At 51.3% G+C, this 26,220-nt stretch overlaps 1 protein-coding gene and 1 pseudogene across 3 annotated transcripts; one reads left to right on the top strand and one right to left on the bottom strand.

Moving 5' to 3' along the window:
* The first annotated feature begins 413 nt into the window (after positions 1-413).
* GGT5 (gamma-glutamyltransferase 5) lies at positions 414-25,707 on the top strand. 3 transcript variants are annotated; one of them, XM_061169314.1, is made up of 13 exons: positions 414-685; positions 17,824-17,954; positions 18,266-18,361; positions 18,879-19,074; positions 19,633-19,790; positions 20,311-20,457; positions 21,329-21,465; positions 21,797-21,987; positions 22,385-22,491; positions 22,631-22,749; positions 22,896-23,006; positions 25,248-25,522; positions 25,617-25,707. In XM_061169314.1, the coding sequence occupies exons 1-12, from the start codon at positions 513-515 to the stop codon at positions 25,392-25,394; spliced, it is 1,713 nt and encodes a 570-aa protein (XP_061025297.1). In that variant the 5' UTR covers positions 414-512; the 3' UTR covers positions 25,395-25,522; positions 25,617-25,707. The 3 variants fall into 3 exon arrangements, with proteins under 3 accessions (XP_061025297.1, XP_061025298.1, XP_061025299.1); XM_061169315.1 differs by lacking the exons at positions 25,248-25,522; positions 25,617-25,707 and adding an exon at positions 24,905-25,226; XM_061169316.1 differs by lacking the exons at positions 18,266-18,361; positions 25,617-25,707 and having other exon boundaries at positions 25,248-25,575.
* LOC133075712 (small ribosomal subunit protein eS8-like) lies at positions 12,763-13,600 on the bottom strand (annotated as a pseudogene).
* Positions 25,708-26,220: the final 513 nt, after the last annotated feature.

Here is a 26,220-nt window from a genome sequence, read left to right as displayed (position 1 = left end):
CAAGGCTTTCAGGGGACAGGCGGTGGGAACAGCAGTGAGGGAGTTAACGGCCGCCGCTGACTCCTCTCTGGCAGGAAAAACTCCCCATAGACGCTCTGCTGCCTGGCGTCTTGCCAGGGCCAAGACAGGGGCTGAAAACTGGAAGTCCAGGCGGGTGGCCAGCTCTGCCTCTGAGGCGGGCGCTGGAGGAAGGCAGCAGCCCCGCTGCCAGCCGCCCGTCCACATTCCCACCTGTCTGCCTGGCTGCCCGCTGTTCGCCTGGAAACCTGTCTGTCTATCCATCTGTAATCCTGACTCTGTCCACTTGTCCATCTGACCTTCCTTCTCTGTCCAGCCATCTGGCTGTCAATCCGTTTGTCTGTCTCTGGCTCCGGTCTATTTGTCCATCTGTCCCATCATCTGTGAGTCCATCTGCTCACCGTGTTGTCCATTCAGCCACCTGTCTCTCTGTATATCTCCGCCCACTGGTCTGTGTGCCCACTTACCTCCCCTCTCCCCCGGGCCACAGAGCCATGGCCCAGGGCCACGGGGCCACGATCAGCATGGTCCTGCTGGGGCTGGGGCTGGCACTGGCCATCATTGTGCCTATCGTGGTCGTCTCTTGGCACCGCGTCCACTGTGGCCCCCAGGCCTTTGCCCATGCTGCGGTTGCTGCGGACTCTAAGATCTGCTCGGACATTGGACGGTGAGTAGGAGGTGGGTGGGAACTGGGTGGCCCTTGGCGCTGACCCCTCCCGGAGACTTTGTGACCAGTGGCGAGAGTGTGGAGAAGGCACACGTGTGTGCGTGCTGGCCTGTGGGGGTCGTGTGGGTTTGGGCTCCAGTAAGGAAGCAGCCCCAGGGCCCTTGCACAGACCAGGTAGCAGGTGTGCACATGAGACAGACAGGGGTTTAGGGTAGCAACAGTGTGGGCAGAGCAGAGCAGAGCAGAGGTGGTGTGTGAGGCTGATCCCAGCTCCAGGGCTTGGGAGGCCCAGCGAGGGCACTGCTGCAGTGTTGCTTGTCTGGTCCCGGCCCCTTCAGAGAAGCCCTGGCAGTTTTCCAAGGCTGGGGTCTTCCCCCGGGGGCATGGGTGAGGGGGTTCAGGGGCTCCATATGTAAGGACTGCCTGCCGGGGTGCACTCAGTGCACTCAGACATGGCATCATGTCCCCCACGGCCTCCCCTCTGCATGTCAAGGCCTGGAGCCAGGCCAGCGGCAGGCAGAGTGACCGATGTTTGGTGGGCCGGAGCAGGGGGGCTGTGGAGAGGGGCCCCAGTGTTTCCCAACGCTCTTCCAGGAAGCCCAGCCCACAGGAGGCTTCCGCTGCCTACCAGGACGGGATGTGCAGGACGCCCCTCCTGGCCCCTGCCCCACTCTGGGCTTGCGGGAGCCTGGGCTAGCAGCCCCCTCCCTGCCGGCTCAGTCTGCTTCCCGGAATATCTGCCTCAAGGGCCATTGTCAGGATCAGAAGTGCTTTGTGAACCAAAGAGGACTGTCCTGGACCAAGGGGCAGTGTGTCTGAGTCCCACCCAGGGCACCACTGGGCAGATGGCATCCATGCCCCCTTTGTCCCAGGGTCACCCCTCTTCCGTGCTTTCTCCCTTGGTTTCATTCATTCCTTCCTCCCTTCGTCTTCCATCTGTCTGTTCGTCTGTCCCTGCCCTACCCCCTTCTGGCCTGGTCCTCAGGCTCTTCTCAGGGTGCTTTGTCCCCTCCCTCAGGGCTCCCTCTAGGATGACAGGGACAAGTTGGGGGCAGACTGCTTGGTCTTCCCAGGGGGCACCCATGGGCCGGGAGGGGAATGACCCCTCCCAATGCTCTGGAGAATTGCAGAGACGCTGTGCCCCCCGAGCCCATATTTGCAAAGATGCAAACAAGTCGGGGCTTCAGACCCAGAGACCACTGATGGGGACGCGGCCCCCAGGGGTGGGGGGCTGCTTCCACGGATCTGCGAGGGGGTTCCGGGCCTGTTGTGTCTCCCCAAGTCTTTGTTGGGGGTTTTGGAGGGCCGGGGGTTGGGGTCTCTGCTCTGCAACCCTCGCTGGTGAGGTGAGCAGATGTGGTTCCCCCCAAGTGTTTCATGTCCTTGGCGCTCCACTTCCTGTTCTTGTTCTAAGAAACCAGGGGTGGGAGAGAGCCTGGAGCTGCCACAGCTGCTGTGGGACAGGGGCTCACACGATCTGGCAGGGCTGGGGAGATCCTGCAAGGGCCTCCTAGACCCCACCTCCTTCCACCCTGTGAGCGCTGGGTTCTCTCAGTGGGGCTGGGACTCCTGCAGCAGCCAGAGTCCCTGGGGGAGGACCGGCTCCAAGCCTAGTGTACACACAATAGAAGCACCGTGACAATGAGGGCCCATCCCATCCTGCGTGATGCCAGTGTGTTAGGCTCATGTGCAAACTGGGAGTTCCGAGGCTCCACGTGAGTGCTTGCCTTCTAGGGAGACTTCAGGGTTAGTGGTGATTTTTAGGCTTTGTGATGTCTGTCTGCTGTGACCACTCGGAAATGCCACACAGGATCCTGAGTGGAGGGTTCATAGTTCCACTTGACGTAGAGGAAACTAGGCCTGCACAGAAGGGACCAGCTGGGTGTCACAACATGAGCGGGCCCAGCTGGGACTGTCCTGCTCTGCTGCCCCTGCAGAGAGGGAATCTCTCCGGGGTTGTTGGAGGGTGGGGTCTTCCCAGGGTCCCCACCCTCCGCCCAGGATTCCAGCCTGCCCAGTCCCTGGGCTTGGATCGTAAAGGCCAGAGCTTCAGTGGCCATGTGAGTAGTTGTAGAGGGGGCTGGCGGGGGGCCCAGGGTGCTTGTTCTGTGGGGCCCTGGAGTCAGGGGTGGGGAGGGGCTGGGCCCCGCAGGTTGGGTCTTGTCAGCTGCTTCAGACCCATTCAGGAGTCGGCCTGTGGGTCATGCCCTCGGTGCAGGGGAGAACGGGGACTCTGGACAAGCCTCGGTTTCCCCACCTGTGAAGTGGGGCTCATGTTGGCACCTCTGTCACGGAGCGCGCCCGGCCCAGAGGAGGTGTCCCTGGCCTGTTGTAACAGTGGCTTGGTCTGGATGTGGTCGGCATCTCAACAGGGGACCCTGCTGTGGGGAAGGCTCACGGGATTATGGTGTGATGTCACCCTTCCTCCCCTCCCAGCCCTTGTGACCCTAGCGGCTCTCTGGACTCCCGGTTGGCTCACCAGGAAATTACTGCACTTCCAACCCTCTGGGGTTCAGGAGGAAACAGCCTGTATACCTGGGCATCGTGCACACACACGTGTGAGCGTGCGTGTCCGAGTGTGTATGTGACAGCAGCCTCCCAGCTCCTTGGGGACAGGCAGGTGAGAGAAGTGTGACTGCTCTGCACCGCGGCTCTCTGCTGGCCACAACTGGCCCCTTCACAGCTGAGGAGACTCAGGCTCAAGGAGGGTGAGGCACGTGCCTGGTGAGTAGGAACCCCAGCCCAGGTGGCCCCGAGCGTGTACCATCCTGCCTGTGGACACGAGCGTGTTCGTGGTACATGTTGGCGGGCGTCGTGGATGCGTGAAGGTATGTGATGCTTGGCTACCTGCAGCACCTGCCACCTGCCAGCCATTGTCCTGGAGTCACAGTGGTAACCAGATGGTCAAGGCTCTTGCCTTCGTAATGGGGGGAGACAGAAATTACTCCACACCTAATGCTGAGGGGTTGGAAGTGATTATTGGTCATTCTGGGTATCCTCGTCTGTGAAATTTCTGTTAAAATCTTTTGCCCATCTTTCTGTCAAATTGTATATCAAATGCATTTTCTGCATTATCATGACAATCAAATGATTTTTCTCCCTTTAAAAAAATGCAGTGGGACTTCCCTGGCGGTCCAGTGGTTAAGGCTCCACACTTTCAATGCAGAGGGCTTGGGTTTGATCCCCGGTTGGGGAACTAAGGTCTCACATGCCGCGGGTGTCACGGCCAGAAAAAAAAAAAATGCAATAAATGTTAAACCGCCCTTGCATTCGTGGAAGGAACCCAGCTTGTTCATGATTTAATATCATTTTTATTTATGCCTAAGTTTGATTTGCTAATGTTTTGTTTAGGATTTTTTTCTTCATATTCATGAGAGGTACTGGTCTGTAATTTTCCTTTCTTCTCATGTCCTTGTCAGGTGTTGGTATCAAGGTTACACTGGCCTCATAAAAAGAGCTAGCAAATGTCCTCTCCTTTTCCATAGTCTGCAAGAATAGGTTTTGTGTTGTTGTTGTTTCTTGTTCTTAAGATTGGTGTTATTTCCTCCTTAAACGTTTGGAAGAATTTACTGGTTAATCTTCTGAGCCTGAGTTCTTTGTGTGCATGTGCAGGTTTTAAATAACAGATTCTGTTTCTTTAACAAGTATAAGACTTTCAAGTTTTTATTTTTTCTTGAGTCAGTTTTGGTAAGTTCTTTCCAAGGAATTTGTCCAGTTTGTGCAAGTTGTCATATGTTGGCATATAATTGTTTATAACGTCCTCTCATTATTATCTTCTTAATGTCCATAGAGTCTGTAATGAGGCCCCTTTTTCATTCTTGATATTGGTAACTAGCTTTTTCTCTTATCATTCTTGATCAGTCTTGATAAGGGTTTTATCAATTTTATTGTATTTTGGAAGAATCAACTTTTGGCTTTGTTGATTTTCTTTATGATGCATTTATTTCCTCTTTCATTAGTTTCTACTTTTATCTTGACTCTTCTCCTTCTATTGAGTTTAAGTTGCTTTTTAAAAAATATTCATCTTGAGATACATTTTGGGAAAAACAAATTATAAGGTGGATACATAGATGATTGATCTTTAAAGTCTTTTCTAGTACATGCACTTAAAGCTATAATTTTCCCTCAAAGTTTGGCTTAGCTGTATTCCACAAGTTTTTTGTTGTTCTTCCCCTAAATGTTCATATTTTTATTTTGAAAAAGTTTTACACCCACAGAAAAATGGAAAGAATACCCATATACACTTCACTTAGATTCACCAGTTGTTCATATTTTGCCACATTCTCTCTCTGTCTCTCTCTTTCTCGTGCTCTCTCTCTCTCTCTCCATATATCTATATTTCCACATATTTGGAAAATAAGTTGCATTTATCATGACACTTTATCCCTAAATACTTCAAACATGTATCTATTAAGAATAAGATTATTCTCCTATATAACCTTAATACCATTATCACACTCAAGAAATTTAACCTTGGTACAATTATAGTATCTAATACCTAGTCCAATTCAAAAATTTTCCAATTGACCCAATCTTTCTTTCTTCCTTTTTCTTTCTTTCTTTCTTTCTTTCTCTCTTTCTCTCTTTCTCTCTTTTTCTTTCTTTCTTTCTTCCTTCCTTCCTTTCTTTCTTTCACTTTTATTTTATTTGAATTTTTATTTTTTTTATACAGCAGGTTCTTATTAGTTATCTATCTATTTCATACATATTAGGGTTTATATGTCAATCCCAATCTCCCAGTTCATCCCACCCCCACCCCCACCCCATCTATCTTTTTAGATCCAGTATCCAGTGATTGTCATGTTTCTCTAGTCTTCTTTAATCTAGAACAATCCCCTGCTTTAAAAAAATAAAAAAAAAAGTTGATATTCTGTGACATTAAAGAAGTCCGTTCAGTTGTATCAGTCTTTCTTTACAATCTTGGTTTGTTTTTATAATTTATTTACGATCAGATTCAGGTTAAACACAATATAAGATAGGTGGTATTTTGCCTTCCCATTGTATCACACAAGAGGGAACACGATGTCAGACCCTCTCACCATTGTGATGCCAAGTTGGATCACTTCATAAAGCTGGTGTCTTCCAGATCTCTCCGTTGTACGGGGTACCATTTCCCTATTAAATTAGTAACGTACGGTTTGATACTTTGAGACCCGGCAAATATCCTTATCTCAAACAACATTTACCCCATGTTTTAGCATCTATTTTTATCCTCGTCTCAACAGATACATTTGTGTTTGCAAAGAGGTGATTTCTAAACTAGTCATTTCTTCACCACTCATTGGCTGGCATTCTTCTGTAAAAAGGATCCGCCTTCCCCAACCCAGATATTCTTGAGTATTACTATTGACTCATGGATTATTTTAGTTCACTATGTTATAATCCATCACTTTACTCTTTCTGATGCTCAAATTGTCACAAATTTGACCAGTGAGAGCCCCTTTAAGCCAGCATCTATGTTCTTTTACACAAATCCATCAGTCTTAGAGAATTTTTTTGACTTGTACACAAAATGTTCCAGGATCTACTCGTATATTCCCTCAGACCTGAAATCAGGAATTGGTAGAGAATGGTATTTTACAGATGAAAATCTGGATGCTAAGAGGGTTCATTATTATTGGGATGCCATTGCTTCTAGGTAGTATCAGTGCATAGAACAAGAAAAAATGTAAAATCTCTGACACCTCCAGTTCAAATCCACTATGATGGGGTCTTCTGCATCTTTCTCCATCCCATCTTGTCTCTGCAACTATGAGAGAAGTTCCCAACAATGTCCATATATTTACTTACTTGCTGTATCCCCAGGTACTGACAAAAAAGTTTGAGAATTACTTCAACAATGCACTATGAACAATGAATCTACTAGGGAAAATTCAAGATGTCTTTGCAGAGTTTTTTTTGGTCCTTAAGATATATCCCATGAAAGATGTGCAGTTAATTAAGTTCTTTTTCCTGTGTGATTATGTTAACAGTTCAATACACTATTAGCTTAGTTTTTTTCAATTAAAATTCAATTTTAGGGTTTTCTTTTTCATCCTTTCTGTTTAATTTTCTGTCTGAATACAAGTCAGAACTGTATAAAAAGGTATTCTCAAAAGTCTCACTCTCATCCATATGACCTTTATTCTGTTCCTATTCTCTCTTTTAGAGGAAATCATTTTCATTTGTTTTGGATTTATTTTTCCTGTGTTTCTTTTCTCTTTTTTCAAATGCATGTGTGTGTGTGTATAGATATATATATATCTTTTTCTTTTCTTTTTTCTCTTTATTTCTTTTAAAATTATTTCTGTTTTTTGCAAAATAATCAAATATATCCCTTATTTTCTCTTTCTGATATACTTTTTGATACTGAGAAAGGTTTATATGTTTGTTATAATGGTTATAATTATACTAGTATCTTTTTTAATACTATTTATTTATTTATTTATGTCTGCGTTGGGTCTTTGTTGCTGTGCATGGGTTTTCTCTAATCGCAGCGAGCGGGGGCTACTCTTCGTTGTGGTGCGCGGGCTTCTCATTGCGGTGGCTTCTCCTGTTGCAGAGCACGGGCTCTAGGTGCATGGGCTTCAGTAGTTGTGGCACATGGGCTCAGTAGTTGTGGCTCGCAAGCTCTAGAGCACAGGCTCAGTAGTTGTGGTGCACGGGCTTAGTTGCTCCGTGGCATGTGGGATCTTCCCAGACCAGGGATTGAACCCGTGTCCGCTGCGTTGCCAGGCAGATTCCTAACCACTGCGCCAGCAGGGAAGCCCTATGTTGATATCTTTATTATGTTATATGGTAAATATAATAACAATATTAGATATATACGATATGGTCCTCATAGTTCTTACTCTTTCAATATTCTCTATTGGCTCCTCTGATGGTTAATTTTATGTACCAACTAGGTTATGGTGCTCAGTCCCAGTTGTTTGGTCAAATATTAGTCTGCACGTGACCATGAGGTTATTTTGTAGATGTGATTAACATTCACAATCAGTTGGGACTTCCCTGGTGGTCCAGTGCTTCCCTGGTGGACTCTGTGCTTCCACTGCAGGGGGCATGGGTTCCATCCCTGGTCAGGAAACTAAGATCCCTCAAGCTGTGAGGCTTGGCCAAAACAAAAACGAAAACAAAACACAACACATTTACAATCAGTTGACTGTAAGACAGATTGCCCTCCATAATGTGGGTGGGCCACACCCAATCTGTTGAAGGCATAAAGAGCAAAACCTGAGGTTCCCCAGAGAAGAAGGAATTCTACCTCAAGACTTGGACATAGAAATCCTGCCTGGGTTTCCAGCTTATTGGCCTGCCCCACAGATTTCAGACTCAAGACTATACCATCAGCTTTCCCCTGAATTTATAGCCTGCTGGCCTGCCCTACAGATTTCGAACATGCCAGCCTCCACAATAACGTGAGCCAAGTCCTCAAAATAAAAATTTCTCCCTATATGTATATTCTATTGGTTCTGTTTGTCTGAGAACCCTGACTGATACCGTTCCCCACTATGAGTAATACTGAAACTACCTGGTAACTTCTTCCTCCTGTTCTTCCCATCTCCCAGCATAGGGTCTAAAGGGATATCCTTTTACTGTCAGTTAATACCTATCAGTCAAGCAGTGAGCTTCTTTTATTTTCATATATCCTTTCCATTCTCACCCCACCCTCCTCTTATATCCGCACAACAGACCTCACGACCCATAATAGCTTTAGCTGTTTCTCCCATTTCTTTTTTCAGTTAATTTTCCCTCTTCCCACCAGATGGATTTTCTGTCCATACAATCATCAAAAGTAAATTTTCCATTGGCACAATTAACACATCCATAACATCCAATTTTATGTGCAATAACACAGGCAAATTTACTTTTATCAGTACTGGGGGCCTGTAAAGCCAGAGTCTTTTTTTTTTTTAATCTATTACATCTGTTATTTAGCCCATGAGTGAAAGACAACAGCCATGTCCTCAAAACAACATCCCTACCCCATTTTTGTAATGGTTGTACTACTGTACCTACATTTTCAGAACAATAGCCATTCCATCTCTATACTGTTTCCGTTATAACCATCATTTTTAGTCTTAGATCTACTGGTCAGTATATATTTAATTCTTAGTCCCACTTCTTATGGAAAAGTCTTTCCAGTTACTTGAGTTGTCTGAAGTTTTTTTTTTTTTTTTATGAGATTTCTCAGGAAGGGTTCATGGGGAAAATATTCACTGAGTTCTTGCATGTTTATAACAGTCTGTGGCCCCTGGAGGTGAAGGTCAGTTTAGCTGGATATAAAATCCTTGGCTCACATGTTCTTTCCTTGAATGTATTGATTATAACACTCCACTGTCTCTGGCATTAAGCATTGATGTTGAAAAGTCTGATGACAATCTGATTTTCTTTCTCTTATAAGAGACTTAGTCCTTTTTACCTAGATGCCCAAATAATTATTAATTTTTATTAATATCCAATAGGTTAATTTGAATACATCTCTATATTGGCTATTCTGAATTGATTTCCCTATGCAGTGGAGTGCGCTTTCAACAAGTAATTTTTTTTTAATCAGAAAAGTTACCTTGAATTGTAGTTTTAATTATTTATTATGTACCATAGATTTGGCTTTCCTCCTTGGGACTCCTATTAAGTGTATGTTTGATCTTCTTTATATCTGTATTTTAAAATCTCTTTCTTCTTTTTTTTTAAGAAGATTTATTTATTTATTTATTTATTTAATTTATTTTTTGGCTGCGTCGGATCTTAGTTGCAGCACGCGGGATCTTCGTTGAGGCATGAGGGATCTTTTTGTTGCAGTGCGTGGGCTCTTTGTTGCGGCACGTGGGCTTCTCTCTAGTTGTGGTATGCGGGTTTTCTCTTCTCTAGCTGTGGTGCGCAGGCTCCAGGGCACGTGGGCTCTGTAGTTTGTGGCACAAAGCCTCTTTAGTTGAGGCATGTGCGCTCAGTAGTTGTGGTGCGCAGGCTTAGTTGCCCCGCGGCATGTGGTATCTTAGTTCCCTGACCAAGGATCGAACCTGTGCCCCCGGCATTGTAAGGCAGATTCTTTACCACTGGACCACCAGGGAAGTCCTTCTTCATTTCTTTTTTTTTTTTTTTTAATTTATTTATTATTTATTTATTATTTATTTTTGGCTGTGTTGGGTCTTCGTTTCTGTGCGAGGGCTTTCTCTAGTTGCGGCAAGCGGGGGCCACTCTTCACCGCGATGCGCGGGCCTCTCACTGTCGCGGCCTCTCTTGTTGCAGAGCACAGGCTCCAGACGCGCAGGCTCAGTAGTTGTGGCTCACGGGCCTAGTTGCTCCGCGGCATGTGGGATCTTCCCAGACCAGGGCTCGAACCCATGTCCCCTGCATTGGCAGGCAGATTCTCAACCACTGCGCCACCAGGGAAGCCCTTCATTTCTTTTTGATTGAAAAAATTTCCCCCTTTTCATCTTATCTTTCTTTTAATGTATCTCTATAGGTATTGGCTCTGTGTTTATCCTTGTTTAGGCTTCACTTCTGATAATTTTTTCTTTTATGCTTCATTCTTTCTTTTATGCTTCATTCTTTCCTGAGTTCTGTAATTTTGGTTTTTAAGTCTTCAGCTTCTCCAATCACTTCACTTTAAGGTTTTTCTAATTCCAATGTATACTGTTCTTTCATTGCTTCTATAATTCTTTTAATTTATTTAGCACATCTTAAAAATATTAAGTTGCAGTTTACATCTGCTCTGTGGGCTTGTCTTTCTGGTATGCCTCCACGGGACATTATTCTGATTCTTATTATCTTTTTTCCTTATATCAACTCTGTATGGGGTGTGGCTTCAATACCTTTTATTGTTCATGTTTAAGGAAGATGAGTTTTCCTGTACTTTGAGTTTAGAAGGTAAGTCAAAATAGCTTTTATAGCATCATGGCTCTTGGTTCCTTTTGTTGTTTTCACAAAATGATTTAAAAAATATATATAGCCTCCTACTTTCTGGTATTTGTCTTCTCTGATCACCTCCACAACTTTTTTTTTTGGCTGCGCTGCGCAGCTTCTGGGATCTTAGTTTCCTGACCAGGGATTGAACCCAGGCCCTTGACAGTGAAAACGCAGAGTCCCAACCACTGGACTGCCAGGGAATTCCCTGCCTCCATAACTTTTTGAAAACATCTACATCTTCACTATCCTTTGCCCCTGTCGTTCCTGTCCTGCTCAGTCTGACTTCTCCTCCCACTGGCTTCCCCTCCGTGCAGGGCTCTGTTCTGGAGAGAGAATGGGATCCCCCATGTGGAGAGTTCTCAGGACCCAGAACTCCTCGGCACCCTCCAAACTTCCCTTGGCCACCTTTCACTCACCCGTAAGCTGGAGACTGCAAAACTCAACCTGTAAAACTCATCTGCGCAAAGGTTCTTGGGTTAATTGGTCTTCCAGGCTTCCCTGTGAGAACCAGTGGGTGGTCTGGGAGTTCTCCAGACCCACTGTCTCCCCTTCCCTTCCTTCCCACCATTGCTGATAAGCCTACTGCTTTTTAAAAAAAATTTATTTATTTTATTTATTTTTTGGCTGCATTAGGTGTTCGTTGATGCGTGTGGGCTTTCTCTAGTTGTGGCGAGCAGGGGCTACTCTTCGTTGCGGTGCGCGGGTTTCTCATTTCAGTGGCTTCTCTTGTTGCGGAGCATGGGCGGTAGGCACGCGGGCTTCAGTAGTTGTGGCATGTGGGCTCAGTAGTTGTGGCTCATGGGCTCTAGAGTGCAGGCTCAGTAGTTGTGGCGCACAGCTTAGTTGCTCCACGGCATGTGGGATCTTCCCAGACTAGGGCTCGGACCCATGTCCCCTGCATTGGCAGGTGAATTCTTAACCACTGCGCCACCAGGGAAGTCCCGGTAGGCATATTCTTAACCACTGCACCACAAGGGAAGCCCAATCCTACTGCTTTTGATGTATGATATTTTCATTACACTTGGTTCAAAATATTCTCTAATTTCCATTGTACCATCTTCTTTGTTTCATGGGTTATTTAGTAGTGTTTGTCTTGATTTCCAAATATATGAGGATTTTCTAATTAATTTCTGTGAACTTGTTGAGACTTACTTTAAGGTCCAGAAAACGATCAATTTTTTAAAATATTCTGTGCATTCTGGGAAAGAATGTGTCTGCAACACTGCTGTTGAGCGCAGTGTTCTGTATATGTCAGTTCAGTCAGTTTATTATTATGATGTCCTTCAAATCTTCTACAGCCTCACTGTAGAAGATTTTTTTTCTTATTATTCTATCAGTTACTGAGAGAAGTGTGTTCGTCTCCCACTGTGATGTTTGTCTAATTCTTCTTTTCATTCTGCCAATTTTTGCTTCATATATTTTAAAACTGTTAAGTGCAAATACATTTATATTTTCATATCTTCTTGTTGAATTGAGGTTTTTATAATAATAACATGTCCCTCATTATCTCTAATAATATTTTCTTTTAAAAGTCTACTTTGTTTGAAATTAATATAGTTATACAAGCTTTCTTGGTTAGTGTTTGTATGATATTTTTTTTTATAATTTTATCCCCTATGTGTCTCTCTCTCCTTTTTTTTTTAATTGAAGTATAGTTGATTTACAATGTCATGTTAGTTTCAGGTATACAACACAGTGATTCTGTTATATGTTCTTTTTCAGATTCTTTTCCCTTATAGGTTATTGCAAAATATTGAGTATTGTTCCCTGTGCTCTACAGTAGGTCCTTGTTGGTTACCTGTTTTATTCCCCTATATCTCAATCTATTTTCTATTTATTCTATCCTTTTTTCTCTCTGTAGTTAAATTTGGATATTTTGTATTGAATTAATCTTTTTTTAAAATTTGTGTTTAAACTGTTGGTAATCTCCTGTTAGCATTGAGCTCCTAATTCCATGTTTTATAGTTGCCAGTTCTCTGATGAAATTCTTAATCTTGTCTTTTATTTCCTTGCATATAGTTATTCAAAGTCTGAGGTCTGACCCTTCGTAATCTGGAGATCCTATGGTCTTTTCCTTCATTATCTATGCTTTCTCTTGGGCTTTGTGCTGTCTTCCTTGTTTGCCTGGTCGTTTTTTTTTTTATAACAATAAACACCTTTTTTACATGAGCTAAGATAGGAGGGAGGAGGATTTATTTGCTTTTTGGGGCCTTGGTATTCCTCAGATAGAATTCCAGCTCCTTGTCCTCGAGCACAAAGCCATCTGCTTGACCACACTGGCCTGGTCTTGAAGTGATGCATGCAAGACGCTTGCTCTGCTAGAACTGCTCCTCTAGAACAGTGGTCCCCAAGTTTTTTGGCACCAGGAACTGGTTTCGTGGAAGACAGTTTTTCCGCGAACCAGGGCGGTGGTGGTGGGGAGATGGTTCAGGCTGTAATACAAGCGATTTTCAGGCAGTAATGTGAGTGATGGGGAGCAGCAGATGAAGCTTTGCTCGCTCATCTCCTGCTGTGTGGCCTGGTTCCTAATAGGTTGCAGACCGCTGGGGACCCCTGCTCTAGAAGACTGCTGATTTGGGCGTTCTTCTTCCTTTCTTCATATTTCTTCTGAATTTTCTTTGATTGTTTTTTGTTTAAAGTCTCTTCCTCCTCAGGAGTCAACTTGGCCCCTTCTTGCGGCCCAGGGGCGGGGTATAGTGGGGCATACCATGTGTTGTTGGTGAGCATGATGCCGTTCTGCACCAGGGTCTTGGTATGGACCAGTTCATCATTGGATGTGTTGTAGACAATATCAGTAATCCTTGTCTTGCGTGTACAGCACGCCGAGCCCCAGGAGAAGTTCCCCACGTCCAGCCTCAAGGCCCGGTACTTCTTGTTGTCTCCCCACATGCAGACTGTGTGTCTGTGGCGGGGACCAGTCTTGGTGTTGGCAGCGGGGCATCCCAGCTCACACTTCCGCTTCTGGTTGTAGGGCTTCCTTTTGCCCTAGGTCTTGTGGTGCTTGTGCCAGTTGTCCTGAGAGATGCCCATCGCTCGGCACTGGCTGGAAAGAGGGCTTAGTCCTTTTTAATTGAGCACTAGTGAGTGTGTATAAAGATTGTTAAAATTTTTTAGAAATAATTTGAGGCCTATATGCACAGAAATCTCTGGCGTTCCTATACACCAACAATGAAAAATCAGGAAGAGAAATTAAGGAAACACTCCCATTTACCATTGCAAAAAAATATATGTAATACCCAGGAATAAACCTGCCTAAGGAGGTGAAAGACTTGTACTCACAAAACTATAAAACACTGATGAAAGAAATCAAAGATGACATAAACAGATGGAGAAATATACCATGTTCTTGGATTGGAAGAATCAATATTGTGAAAATGACTATACTATCCAAAGCAATCTACAGATTCAATGCAATCCCTATCAAACTGCCAATGGCATTCTTCACAGAATTAGAACAAAAAATCTTACAATTCATATGGAAACACAAAAGACCCCGAATAGCTAAAGCAATCTTGAGAAAGAAAAACGGAGTTGGAGGAATCAGGCGTCCCGACTTCAAACCATACCACAAAGCTACAGTAATCAAGACAGTATGGTACTGGCACAAAACCAGAAATATAGATCAATGGTACAGTATAGAATGCCCAGAGATAAACCCACGCACATATGGGCACCTAATTTATGGCAAAGGAGGCAAGAACATACAATGGAGAAAAGACAGCCTCTTCAATAAGTGGTGCTGGGAAAACTGGACAACTACATGTAAAAGAATGAAATTAGAACACTACCTAACACCATACACAAAAATAAACTCCAAATGGATTAAAGACTTAAATGTAAGACCAGACACTATAAAACTCTTAGAGGAAAACATAGGAAAAACACTCTTTGACATAAACCACAGCAAGATCTTTTTTGACCCACCTCCTAGAGTAATGGAAATAAAAACAAAAATAAACAAATGGGACTTAATTAAACTTAAAATCTTTTGCACAGCAAAGGAAATCATAAATAAGACAAAAAGACAACCCTCAGAATGGGAGAAAATATTTGCAAATGAAACAACAGACAAAGGATTAATCTCCAAAATATACAAACAGCTCATGGAGCTCAATATCAAAAAAACAAACAATCCAGTTAAAAAATGGGCAGAAGACCTAAATAGACATTTCACCAAGGAAGACATACAGATGGCCAAGAGGCACATGAAAAGATGCTCAACGTCACTAATTATTAGAGAAATGCAAATCAAAACTACAATGAGGTATCACCTCATGCTGGTCAGAATGGCCATTATCAAAAAATCTAGAAACAATAGATGCTGGAAAGGGTGTGGTGAAAAGGGAACCCTCCTGCACTGTTGGTGGGAATGTAAGTTGATACAACCACTATGCAAAACAGTATGGAGGTTCATTAAAAAACTAAAAATAGCACTACCATAAGACCCAGCAATCCCACTACTGGGCATATACCCTGAGAAAACCATAATTCAAAAAGACATGCACCACAATGTTCATTGCAGCACTATTTACAATAGCCAGGACATGGAACCAACCTAAATGTCCATCGACGGATGAATGGATAAAGAAGATGTGGCACATATATACAATGGAATATTACTCAGCCATAAAAAGAAATGAAATTGAGGTATTTGTAGTGAGGTGGATGGAGTTAGAGTCTGTCATACAGAGTGAAGTAAGTCAGAAAAACAAATACCGTATGCTAACGCATATATATGGAATCTAAAAAAAAAAAAAAATGGTACTGATGAACCTAGTTGCAGGGCAGGAATAAAGAGGTAGACACAGAGAATGGACTTGAGGACATGGGGTGGGAGGGTGAAGCTGGGGGGAAGTGAGAGTAGCATCAACATGTATACACTACCGAATGTAAAATAGTTGGCTGGTGGGAAGCAGCAGCATAGCACAGGGAGATCGGCTGCGTGCTTTGCGATGACCTATAGGGGTGGGATAGGGAGGATGGGAGGGAGGCTCAAGAGGGAGGGGATAAGGGGACATGTGTATGCATATGGCTGATTTGCTGTGTTGTGCAACAGAAACTAACACAGTAATCGTGAAGCAATTATACTCCAATAAAGATCTATTAAAAAAATAATAATAATTTGAGGCCTAGGATACCAACATTCTGGGATCACCTTAATCCAGTTTGAGTGGCTGAGATCACCTGAAGCTGGGCCGCTGTGCTTGTAAGAGCTGCTCTGTATCTAGTTGACTGTTACTCGGAGTGAGGACCCGTCCCCAGGTGTGGTCCCCCAGGACACCCAGCCCCGGGCACTGGAGGATGTCAGAAGCCCTGCTTGGCCGTTCAGCCTCCTCTTCCAGGACTGGCAATCGTCTGGAGGGGAAAAGCGACTCCAAAAGCCAGGCTCCTCTCACTCGGAGGCCTGTATTTCTCTCCTGCTTCTGATGCCCTTGAGCAGATGTTTTCTTATTTGTCTGGCTTTTCTAGTTGTCTGTGGAAGTTTGGTCTGAATTGTTTAGTCTTTCATTACTAGGATGTCTGCTTTACATGTTAACAGATTATTTTTTTTAAAACCTATGGGAGCAAGGCAGATGCAGGGGACCAGATAGGAGACTGTTACAGTAACCCAGGTGAGAGATGCTGGTGGCTTAGACCAGGGTGGTGGTGTGGTGGAGGAGGTGATGAGAAAGGATTGGAATCTAAGTGTATTTTGGAGGTATAACTAACAGGCAGGATTGGCCGTTGGATATGGGGATGAAAGGAAGTGACCAATCAAGGACGACTCTGAGGTTTATGGCCTGAGGGTGAATGGTTGTGTCCTTTTCTAGGATCGTGATGACTAAGAAAGGAGCGGTTTTGGGGGCAGAGGTGGGAGGGAAGGAAAAAGTGCAGTTTGGGTCATGTCAAGAGTGAAATACCTCTTAGATGCCTAGGGGAGGTAGCCTGTGGATGGCTGGGGATAAGTTCCTGGAGTTCAGGGGAGATCAAATTTGGGGGTCATCAGCACAGAGGTTGCATTTTAAGCTCTGAGCCTGGATCAGCTCATCTGGGGGAGGACATAGATGCACCAGGACCAAGGACTGAGCCTGGGGCCTCCAACATCCTGAGGTTGGGGTGGTGGGAGGAAAACCGGAGCGTGGTAGGTGGGGGTCCTGAAAGCCTAGTGCGGAAAGCACTTCCGAGGTCAAGTGAGATGCGGCCTTTGTGATGGGAATTTAAATTTGTTTTTTCCAGTTTGTCTTTTTTCTTTGTTTATGGTGTTTTATTCTAATTAAAATGTGTGTTTCTCTGTGCCTGGATGTAGAATCTTAGTTCTTTCATACTTCTGGCTTCGTGCCCTCTTTCCCATTCCAAGGTTACCTGTGTCCATGTGGCGCCCATGTGTGCCCACATGTGGGCCCAGAGCAGGGATGTGTGGCTCCGGGGAGGGCTGAGCCCAGCATGGAGTGGTCGGATCAGCGTGCCTGAGCTGAGAAGGTGCTGGGGTCAGTGGTGGGGGAAGGGGACCCAGGCCCAGCCCCTCTTTGGGCCTTGGTTTCCCATCTGTGACCTTGAGGTGCTGGGGAGGATTCCTGGCTGTGAGGGAAGAGGCAGCCCCCAGTGAGCTGTGCAGGGCTATGCCCCAGGGTGACGGGCATTTCCTCGGCACAGGCCAGTCTGACCAGCACCTAGGAGCTGAAGGGTTCACACCTCACTGCCCATGGACAGATGGGGAGACTGAGGCCTGAGAGCATTCCCACAGACCGTGGGGCCCTGGGAGGGGCTGTGGAACCCATCAGCCCAAGCCCTAAGCCCTGATGGCAGGGCAGGATCCCGGGGTCACTTGCAAAAGTCCAGTCTTGAAGGGGTTGGGCCAGTGTGTCCCCAGTGAGATGAGGAGTGGCATCTGCCAGGCTGGGCTCCCAGCGCTGCCGGGAGGGACGGAGGGGCTGGCCCGGGCCTGGTTCTGCCTGTTGTAAATGAGCCACTGCTGCTGGGAGGACCTAGCAAATAATGGCAGCTGGAGCACTTTGTAAACTGAGAAGCACCTTATATACAGCCAGGGGCAGTGTAAATGGCATCACAATTTGCAATCTGTAGAGTGCTGTACACCTGTGAGTGGCTGGACTTGAGGGGGCAGCCCAGTATGGCCTCTGAACTGACCTGCGGTTTGGTGGCAGCAGGCAGGCCACCCACCTGTCCCCATTCCCCAGTGAATGCTAGCAGAGCAGCCCAGGTCGGGAGGCTGGGGCAGGGGAGCCAGGCCACTTACTCTGTGCCATGTTCCCTAGAGCCATCCTCCAGCAGCACGGCTCACCCGTGGATGCCACCATCGCGGCTCTGGTCTGCACCGGGGTTGTCAACCCCCAGAGCATGGGCCTGGGTGGAGGGGTCATCTTCACTATCTACAATGCGTCCACAGGTGAGTCCATACGGGACCCCCGTGGGGAGGATGGGCTCGTCCACAGGTGCTAACAGTGAGGTGCTTGTAGACCACCTGAGTGTATGGCCGACCTGCCCTGTCCACCCATGCCCCTTCCTGGGTCTCTTGGTGCCCCCCAACCTCTGCAAAGCCGAAACCAAGTGTTAGCACAGAGGCCGGTTCATGGTACAGAGAGAGAAACTGAGGCCCAGAGCAGGGCCGGGGCTGTCTGAGGGGGACTGTTGGTGTGCAGTGAGGCCTAGCAGGCACCGGGGTGCCCTTGACACCCCACACGCCCTGCCCAACTCCAGGGAAGGTGGAGGTCATCAACGCCAGGGAGACGGTACCTGCCAGCCACGTCCCAGGTCTGCTGGACCAGTGCAAGCAGGCCCAGCCTCTGGGCACAGGTGAGGCCCTAGAGGGGCCACCCGCTCCCACCCCACCAGACCACTGGGGCTGACCAGAACCCCCCACCCTGAAGGGGCAGCACCCCTCATGGACGGCTGAACCACCCTGGTACTGAGGGGTGGCAGCTGGGGATGGGGAGCCCCTGCGGAGGTCCTGACTCCCCGGGTTTTCCCGGGGGAGGGCTCTCTGAGTTGGGAGGGACGATCCAAGCAGAGGGACCACCTCAGCCGAAGGCCCGGAGGGTTCAGTGGAGACGGGTTGGGGGGCTGGGGGTGATGGGCGGGGATGGGGCCAGTTTTTCTGGGCCCCACAGGCCTGGCCATGGACTTTGTGCAGAGGGCAATGGGGAGGCACAGGGGTGTGAGTGGGGAGGGCCGTGGTCCCAAGTGGGCTCCAGAAGGCTCGCTCTGGCTGCCACGGCTGGGGGGCCAGGCAGCCAAGTGTGGAGTGACGGAGAGCCCCCAGAGGCCAAGGGGGGCGGCCCAGGGGCAGGAGTGTGACACCTGTGCCATGCAGGTGCCCAGTGGATCGGGGTGCCTGGGGAGCTCCGCGGCTACGCTGAGGCCCACCGCCGCCACGGCCGCCTGCCCTGGGCGCAGCTCTTCGGGCCCACCATCGCACTGCTCCGGGGGGGCCTCCGCGTGCCCCGCGTCCTGAGCCGCTTCCTGCACAGCAGCTACCTGCGCCCTTCCCTGCATGCATCGTCCCTGAGGTGAGCTCCGATGGGGGCCCAGGGCCCCTCCTCAGCCCAGCCCCTCCTCAGCTCCTCCTCCAGCTAGTGGATCAACCTTCTGGGGGCCGGGGCCCTGGATGGCCAGTATGTCACTGTCTCAGCTCAGAGACCTCCGGTTCCACGTGGCAGAACCTCATCAGAGGACTCAGGCCAGAGAGAGTTTATGCCAAAGTGATGGGGCTCCCAGGGCGCAGATTTGGGCCCTGCCCTCCCCCCCACCCACTCTCTCTGGGCTGGCAGGAGGGCTTTGGCCGCCCCACCTGGCCAGCCCACTGACCAGGAGGAGCGCCGGGTGTCAGGCCCTGGGTGGACGCCGGCTTGGCGGGGGGGGGGGGGGGGGGAAACGTGTCCTCCCTGGGCCTGGGTGATGAGAGACATGAGGGGTGTCAGCCCCACCCAATCCTGGAGAATCTGCCCCCATATCCACTGCAGCCCCTCAGGATCCCGGACCAGGACTCCCTCCCTGTAGGGTCCCTGCAGAAGTGTGGCTGCCCTCCAGGACCTGGCCTCACCCTGAGGCCGCCCCCCACCCCCCAGGCAGCTCTTCTTCAATGGGACGGAACCCCTGAGTCCTCACGACCCACTCCCGTGGCCCGCGCTGGCCGCCACCCTGGAGACTGTGGCTGCGGAAGGCGCAGAGGCCCTCTACACAGGGAGGCTGGGCCAGATGCTGCTGGAGGATGTTGCCAAGGAAGGTCAGTATGTAAGGCCCCACAGCCCCGTTCCGCCAGAGAAAGAGGGGTCTGGGCGCCAGGGCTGAGGGTGGGTCCGGTCCTCCCCTCCCCTCCCCTCCGAGAGGGGGCCAGCTGCTCCCAGGGCTTGGAGAGGCCGTTGCCCCAGTCCTGCCCTCTGCTGGTCTCAGGGACCTTGCAGTCAAAGCCCCCGAGGAGCAGGGCCCCGAGGGTTAGGGCCACAAGACGGGAGCTATCGGTGGCTGCGGGGGTGCTCCTGGGCCTGGAGTTGGCCACCCTCAGTCTCTCAGAGGCCAGCATGCCTCCCCCACCTTCTCCCACTCTCCCCTCCGACCTGCCCGTCCCTGGCCTCTGTCCACCCATCCCCCAGCCCTGAGGCCACTGCCCACAGGCCCAGCACCACCCCTCCGGGCCTGGAAGGCTAGGGAACGGGGGGGGCCCCCACTGTGTGAACCGGGGTCCCTGGCTGACACTCTGCACCTCGTTTCCCCGTCTGTACATGGAGTCCTCTGTCTCACCCCAGGCAGCCGGTTGACCCCGCAGGACCTGGCATCATTCCGGCCTGAGGTGGTGGATGCCCTGGAGGTGCCCCTGGGGAGCTACACCCTGTACTCACCGCCACCGCCTGCAGGGGGCGCGATTCTCAGCTTTGTCCTCAACGTGCTCAAAGGTGAGGCCCCCAGGAGCCCGGGGGTCCGGTGCCCATGAACTGGATTCCAGGCCCAGCCAGGCTCTGGGTAGCCACTGCCTCCTCCAGCTCAGCACCCTCCTCAGACGCTGAAGACGGGGCTAAGTGGGCCAGGACGGTGTGTTCTAGAGCCGGCCTCCGGTGTGGCCCACGCCTGGGCTCTGCTGAAGGGTCTGCCGTCACCTACCCACTAAGTGCCTCCAGGTGACCCCGGCCCAGGGCACAGGTGCAGTGGCTCTGCAGGTGGTGAGCTGCCGGTCCAGTGTGTGCAGCTAGGGCTGAGGCCCAGCCTCTTGCAGCCTGCAGGGGGGTTGCGGGGTGCCGGGGGAGTCCTGGCAGCGTCCAGGGCTGGGGCTGCCTGATGCTGCCTGTGGCTGCCGTTAACAAAGTATCACAAATTACCAAAACCTGGTGGCTCAGACAACAGAAATTTATTCTCTCATAGTTCTGGAGGCCAGAAGTTCAAAATCAGGGTGCCTGCAGGGCCACATTCCTTCTGGGGGGCCTGGGGGAGAATCTGTTCTTTGCCTCTTCCAGCTTCTGGCGGCTGCTGGCATTCCTAGGCTTGTGGCTGCATCCCTGCAATTTCAGCCTCCGTGGTCACACAGCCTCCTTCTTCTCTGTGTCTGTTTTATAAGGATATATGTGATTACATTTAGCGCCCACCCGGATAATCCAGGATAATCCGCTCCTCTCAAGATCCTTAATTTAATCACATATTTGCCATACAAGGTAATATTCACTCTTTTTCCATATAAGGTAGTATTCAAAGGTTCTGCGAATTAGGACATGGACAAATCTTTCTCAACCCACTACACAGGATGACCCCCACCTGCGCCCACCCCCTCCCCAGGGTTCAACTTTTCCGCGGAGTCGGTGGCCAGGCCCGAGGGGAGGGTGAACTTGTACCATCACCTCGTGGAGACGCTCAAGTTTGCTAGGGGGCAGAGGTGGCGGCTGTGGGACCCTCGAAGCCACCCGGAGGTCCAGGTGAGGTGCCCTGAGCTGGTGGAGAGCCCCCTTCCCTGCCCGAGGGCTCAGCATGAAGGGAGGTTCAGGCCAACGGGTGCTCCGTCCACAGACCCTGAGAGCCTGGCGGGTGAGGCTGGAGGGATGTGTACCCGGTTGGTTCTAGAACAGGATGGCCTGGCAATGGCCCAGAGCAGGGAGGGTGGAGCAGTCTGGGGACTGAAGGGAGCCCGGGAGGGGCAGGTACGGGAGGGCAGTGGTGGCGCTGCGTCTCTGACACCCTTAGGGGACCTTCTGCTCTGTGACCCCACCTGGCCTCTCACTGACCCCGTCACCTGTCTGCCCACCCCAGAACGCCTCCCAGGACCTGCTGGGGGAAGCTCTGGCCCAGCACATCCACCAGCAGATCGACACCCGGGGTGATCACCAGCTCAGCCACTACAGCCTGGCCGGGACCTGGAGCCACAGGATGGGCACGGCCCACGTGTCCGTGCTGGGGGAGGATGGCAGTGCTGTGTCCGCCACCAGCACCATCAATACGCCGTACGTGGGGCCAGGGGCAGGCGGGCAGGCCCCACTCCATTCCCTAGACCTGAGCCCTTCACCCCCAGCCTGGCCTCCCAGCACCTCCCTGGCTGTGTCCATCGAGTGGTACCTTGTTTTTCCCTCTCCTGTGTCAAAAGAGTCCTACACCCTGACACCTCTGGCCGAAAAGGCTGCTGATGGGGTGGCCCTGAGCCAGGATGAGGACGGGCCTTACAACCGGGAGGATGCCGTGGTGGGGGGCAGGGTGGATCTTTGGGGGCAGGGACAGGGAGGGAAGAGCAGTTCCAGGATGCTGGAGGGCAGCTGCTAAAACGAGGGGCTTCTGGAGGGCTGGGGCACAGCCCGTGTGTGTCGGGAGCCCACAGCCCGCGCCCAGCTCTGCCTCTGTCCACAGTTTTGGAGCCATGGTGTACTCACCGCGCACGGGCATCCTCCTCAACAACGAGCTCCTGGACCTGTGCTGGAGGCACCTGCGGGGCTCCGGAGTCACCCCCCCTCCCGGTGAGCACAGTGCCCCCGGGCGAGAGGAGGGAAGGCAGGAAGGCCGGGCAGGCCCAGCACAGAGACAGGGATGGAGGGGGCGGCCCCGGGGGGCGCTGGCTCAGAAGCGAGGCTGCACTGATACCCGTCCGGCCTCCAGTTCCAGGCGAGCGGCCCCCGTCATCCATGGTCCCCTCCATCTTGGTCAACGCAGCCCAGGGGTCGAAGCTGGTGATCGGCGGGGCTGGCGGGGAGCTCATCATCTCTGCTGTGGCCCAGGTGAGTCTGGGGGCTCCTGGATGGAACGTGCCCTCGCTGGGCGGCCCTGTTGTCCTGCTGTCCTGCTGTCCTGGGAGGGGTTGGGGAGGGTGGCTGGTGCCCCTTCCTCCCTGCCTGCCTGCCTGCATCCTTCTCTCCCCCACCAGGCCATTATGAACAAGCTGTGGCTGGGCCTTGACCTGCAGGCTGCCATTGCGGCCCCCATCCTGCACGTGGACGGCAAGGGCCGGGTAGAGTACGAGCCCAGCTTCAGCCAGGTGAGGCCGTGGGCCAAGCCACCGCTAGGCGGACGCCTCAGCGCTTGCCTTCAGAGCCCCTGATGAGGCCTCAGCTTTTGAGTGTGCCCGGTGCACTTCGGCTTTGGGGGCCACCAGGAGTTGAGAAGCTCCATGGGGGAGGCAACAGGCAGCTAGTCTCCACGGCAGGGGACAGGGTGTTGTTCACATGACTCCCAGAACGAGCTCCCCTGCACCTTGGTCCCTGCTCTTTCTGGGCTCTTCTCTCCAGAAGCTACTCTCCCCGGCTGCGGCCTCTCAGACTCTCCCTCATGGTGATCTGTTTCCTTGTGTGATCTGCAGCTTTTATCTGCGGGTTTATTTGTAAAGGAGTCTATTATTCCTGGGAGTCTGCAGAGGGATTTCCCTCCAGGGCACTGGGTTCTTGGATCCCCACACAAGCAGGCCCAGGAGCTGAATTCTCTTGTGGGACTCCCAGCCCCTCCCCTCCGCCTGGGCAGATGGCTGGCCTCCTTGGAAGGTCTCTGGGCTGGCAGATGCCCTCACTAGGACCCACTTTAAAAGACTAGCAGCTTTTCAAGGCTCCAAACTTCATGCCCAGGGTCCATTCAAGCAGCTGGGGTTCAAGGTCATCAAAGCTGCCTTTCCTGTTATGAGCTTCTCCGGTCTCAAGGCCGCCTCCCAGGGCCCTTGGAATTCTGAGGACCACAGAGTGAGGGGCGTTGAGTACAAGGGGGTGTGTAGTCCTGAGAACCTTAGTCTTTGGGCCTGGAGACTAAGGACCTCAGCCCGTCAGGCCCAAACTCTCAGAGTCCGAGGCCCTCCCTCCCAGCCTCCCTCCCTCCCTGTGCAGGGTCCTCCCTGTGGCAGGAGGACTTGATGCTCTCCCAGGACTCATCCTCTTAGCCCCTTCTCCTTGACCTTGACTGAAGGTCTTTACTCTGTGAACACCATTCTCCAAGGACTTCAACTCTGAGAATTTGGACCTGACAGCCTGGAATCCAGAGAACCCTGAGCCCACGGCCCTCAGCTCCCTGGAAGGTTAGAGTGTTGGCCACACAGGTCAGGGCCTCCCATGGAGAACATCTGAGGCACTGGGTGGAGACCTTGAGTCTCCAAGGGCCCTCAGAGCCAAGGCCCAGGCCTGAGGCCAGGAGGGTCGTTGTTCCTCAGGGCCTTGGAGTTTGGCCACTATGACCCTAAGGAACAGTCTCCGAGGACCACAGGTCCTGCTGTGACTGTGAGGAGCTGGGCCTTCCAACCTAAGGACACTAGGTAATTAGCGCGTCAGGCAGAGATACACCCATGGCCATAGCGCCTGGAGACCTCGCCGTACCCGTGGCTCAGGTCCTGGAGGCCCTGGTTCTGGGGACTGCAGGGCACCTGGAACCGAGGGCCCTGGTGGGCGGGGGTCCTTGGCCTTAAGTGGGAATGTGGGGCCCGAGTAACACAGGTCTCCACGTGCCAGGATTTGTGTGAAGGGTCACAGACTGGCAAGTGTGGGGACCAGGCCCCGAAGCAATGTACTCAGGCCCTCAGACACCAACACCTGGGCCCTGATGCCCTCCAATTCCACACACTCACCGTCTCAGACCTGAGCCTTTACAGCCCGTGCTCGGAGTGCCTCACCCTTGGGGACCACTGGTGCCTGTGGCCTGGGGTCCATGTCCTTGGACTCATGGGTGTTCAGAAGCCTCCAGCTGACTCCTCCACCAGCGGGGCCCTGGAGAGTCTGGGACCCCCGTCTTCTCATGCTGGTGTTGAGATGGCAGGTCCTAAGCCGCCAACAATGCTGGCACCAGGGCCATTCCTCCTGTCCAGGGCAGGAGCCAGATGTTAAGTTGGGCCCTTCTTACGTATGGGTGACCTGGGACTCCAAAGGGCCCAAGCTCTGCCTTCTAGAAGACTTTGCTTTCAAGGTCCTCAAAACCTTGAAAGCTACCTTCTCCACAGAAGCCCTTGGACTCCTTGCTTATCACGTTGAGGCCCCTGGTGTCCTTGATCCAGGACAGAAGTGAACCTGCATCTCAGCTTCCTTCTCGTCCGGGCGATGTCCTCCTGTCATATCCCCTGGAGCCCAGGCTTCTCCTCTGGGGCCTTTGGAGTGGGAGGCCGTAGACTCCATGCCTGCAGACCAGGCTGCATCCAGCACCCCTCTGTCCTCTCCCAGACCGCCTCTGCCAGTCCTGCCTCCTCGGCCAGGGTCCTCAGCTCCCCGCCCGGGTCCCAGCCCCTCCATGACCAGCCTTCTCTCCTCTCCAGGAGGTGAAGAAGGGGCTCCAGTACCGGGGCCAGAACCAGACCGAGAGGCCCATTTTCCTGAACGTGGTCCAGGCCGTGTCCCAGGACGGGGCCTGCGTGTACGCCGCAGCAGACCCCAGGAAGGGTGGGGAGCCCTCAGGCTACTAAAGAGGCTGCTCCCTACCCAGAGCTGGGATCCCGCCCGGCGTGCGCCCAGGCTGGCCTGGTCCATGGGACCGAGCGCTGCGGCAGAATCTGGACCCCTTGGCTGGACGGTCAGCCTCGGGCTTCAAGAGGTAGGGACAGCCCAGCAGATGGACGGCTGTGGGGGCCGAGCCCTCCCCTCCCAGAGCCCCTGTGGCCCTGCCCTGACCCCTCCAACCTCCCCAGGCCTCTCACCCAGGACTGTGCCCCCACCCCCCGAAGCCCCATTCCCCAGCTGTGTATCTTCCAGTCCAAGATTAAAGAAGAGGCTGCACCACGCCTGATTCAGGGTCGAGGTGGGGAGGGGACCTTCAGAAAGCACGTGCGGTGAGCTGCAGCCCTCCACACACACCACCACGGAGCCGGGGAAACCAGACACGGGCTGGGCCTTCTCCAGGCCGCCCCTGGACACTTGCTGGGGCTCCACACATGGCTGCCCGGACCCACCCGTTGGGAGGAAGGCAGGGGTGTGGCCTGGGGGCACCTGTCCCTGGCTCCTGGGGGCCCTTGGCCCAGGCCCGTACTGGAGCTTGTCCTCCGTGCCAGGAAAAGGCTGGATGAAGCAAGACCTAAGCCTTCCCTAGCCCCCAACTCCAACATGTTCTCACCCTCAGCACTGTTGACGTTTTGAGTGAGTCATTCTTCGCGGGGGCGCTGTCCACACACTGTAGGCGGTGGAGCAGCATCCCTGGCCTCCCCTTGCTAGATGCGTCGCCCCACCCCCACAGCCAGTCACCAAACCACCCCCGATTGAGACCCACGAGCCCCCAGCCACCGTGGATGGCTTTGC

Source organism: Eubalaena glacialis, chromosome 15, assembly GCF_028564815.1.
Source record: "Eubalaena glacialis isolate mEubGla1 chromosome 15, mEubGla1.1.hap2.+ XY, whole genome shotgun sequence".
Lineage (NCBI taxonomy): Eukaryota > Metazoa > Chordata > Mammalia > Artiodactyla > Balaenidae > Eubalaena > Eubalaena glacialis.
This window is presented reverse-complemented; position numbering and strand designations above follow the sequence as displayed.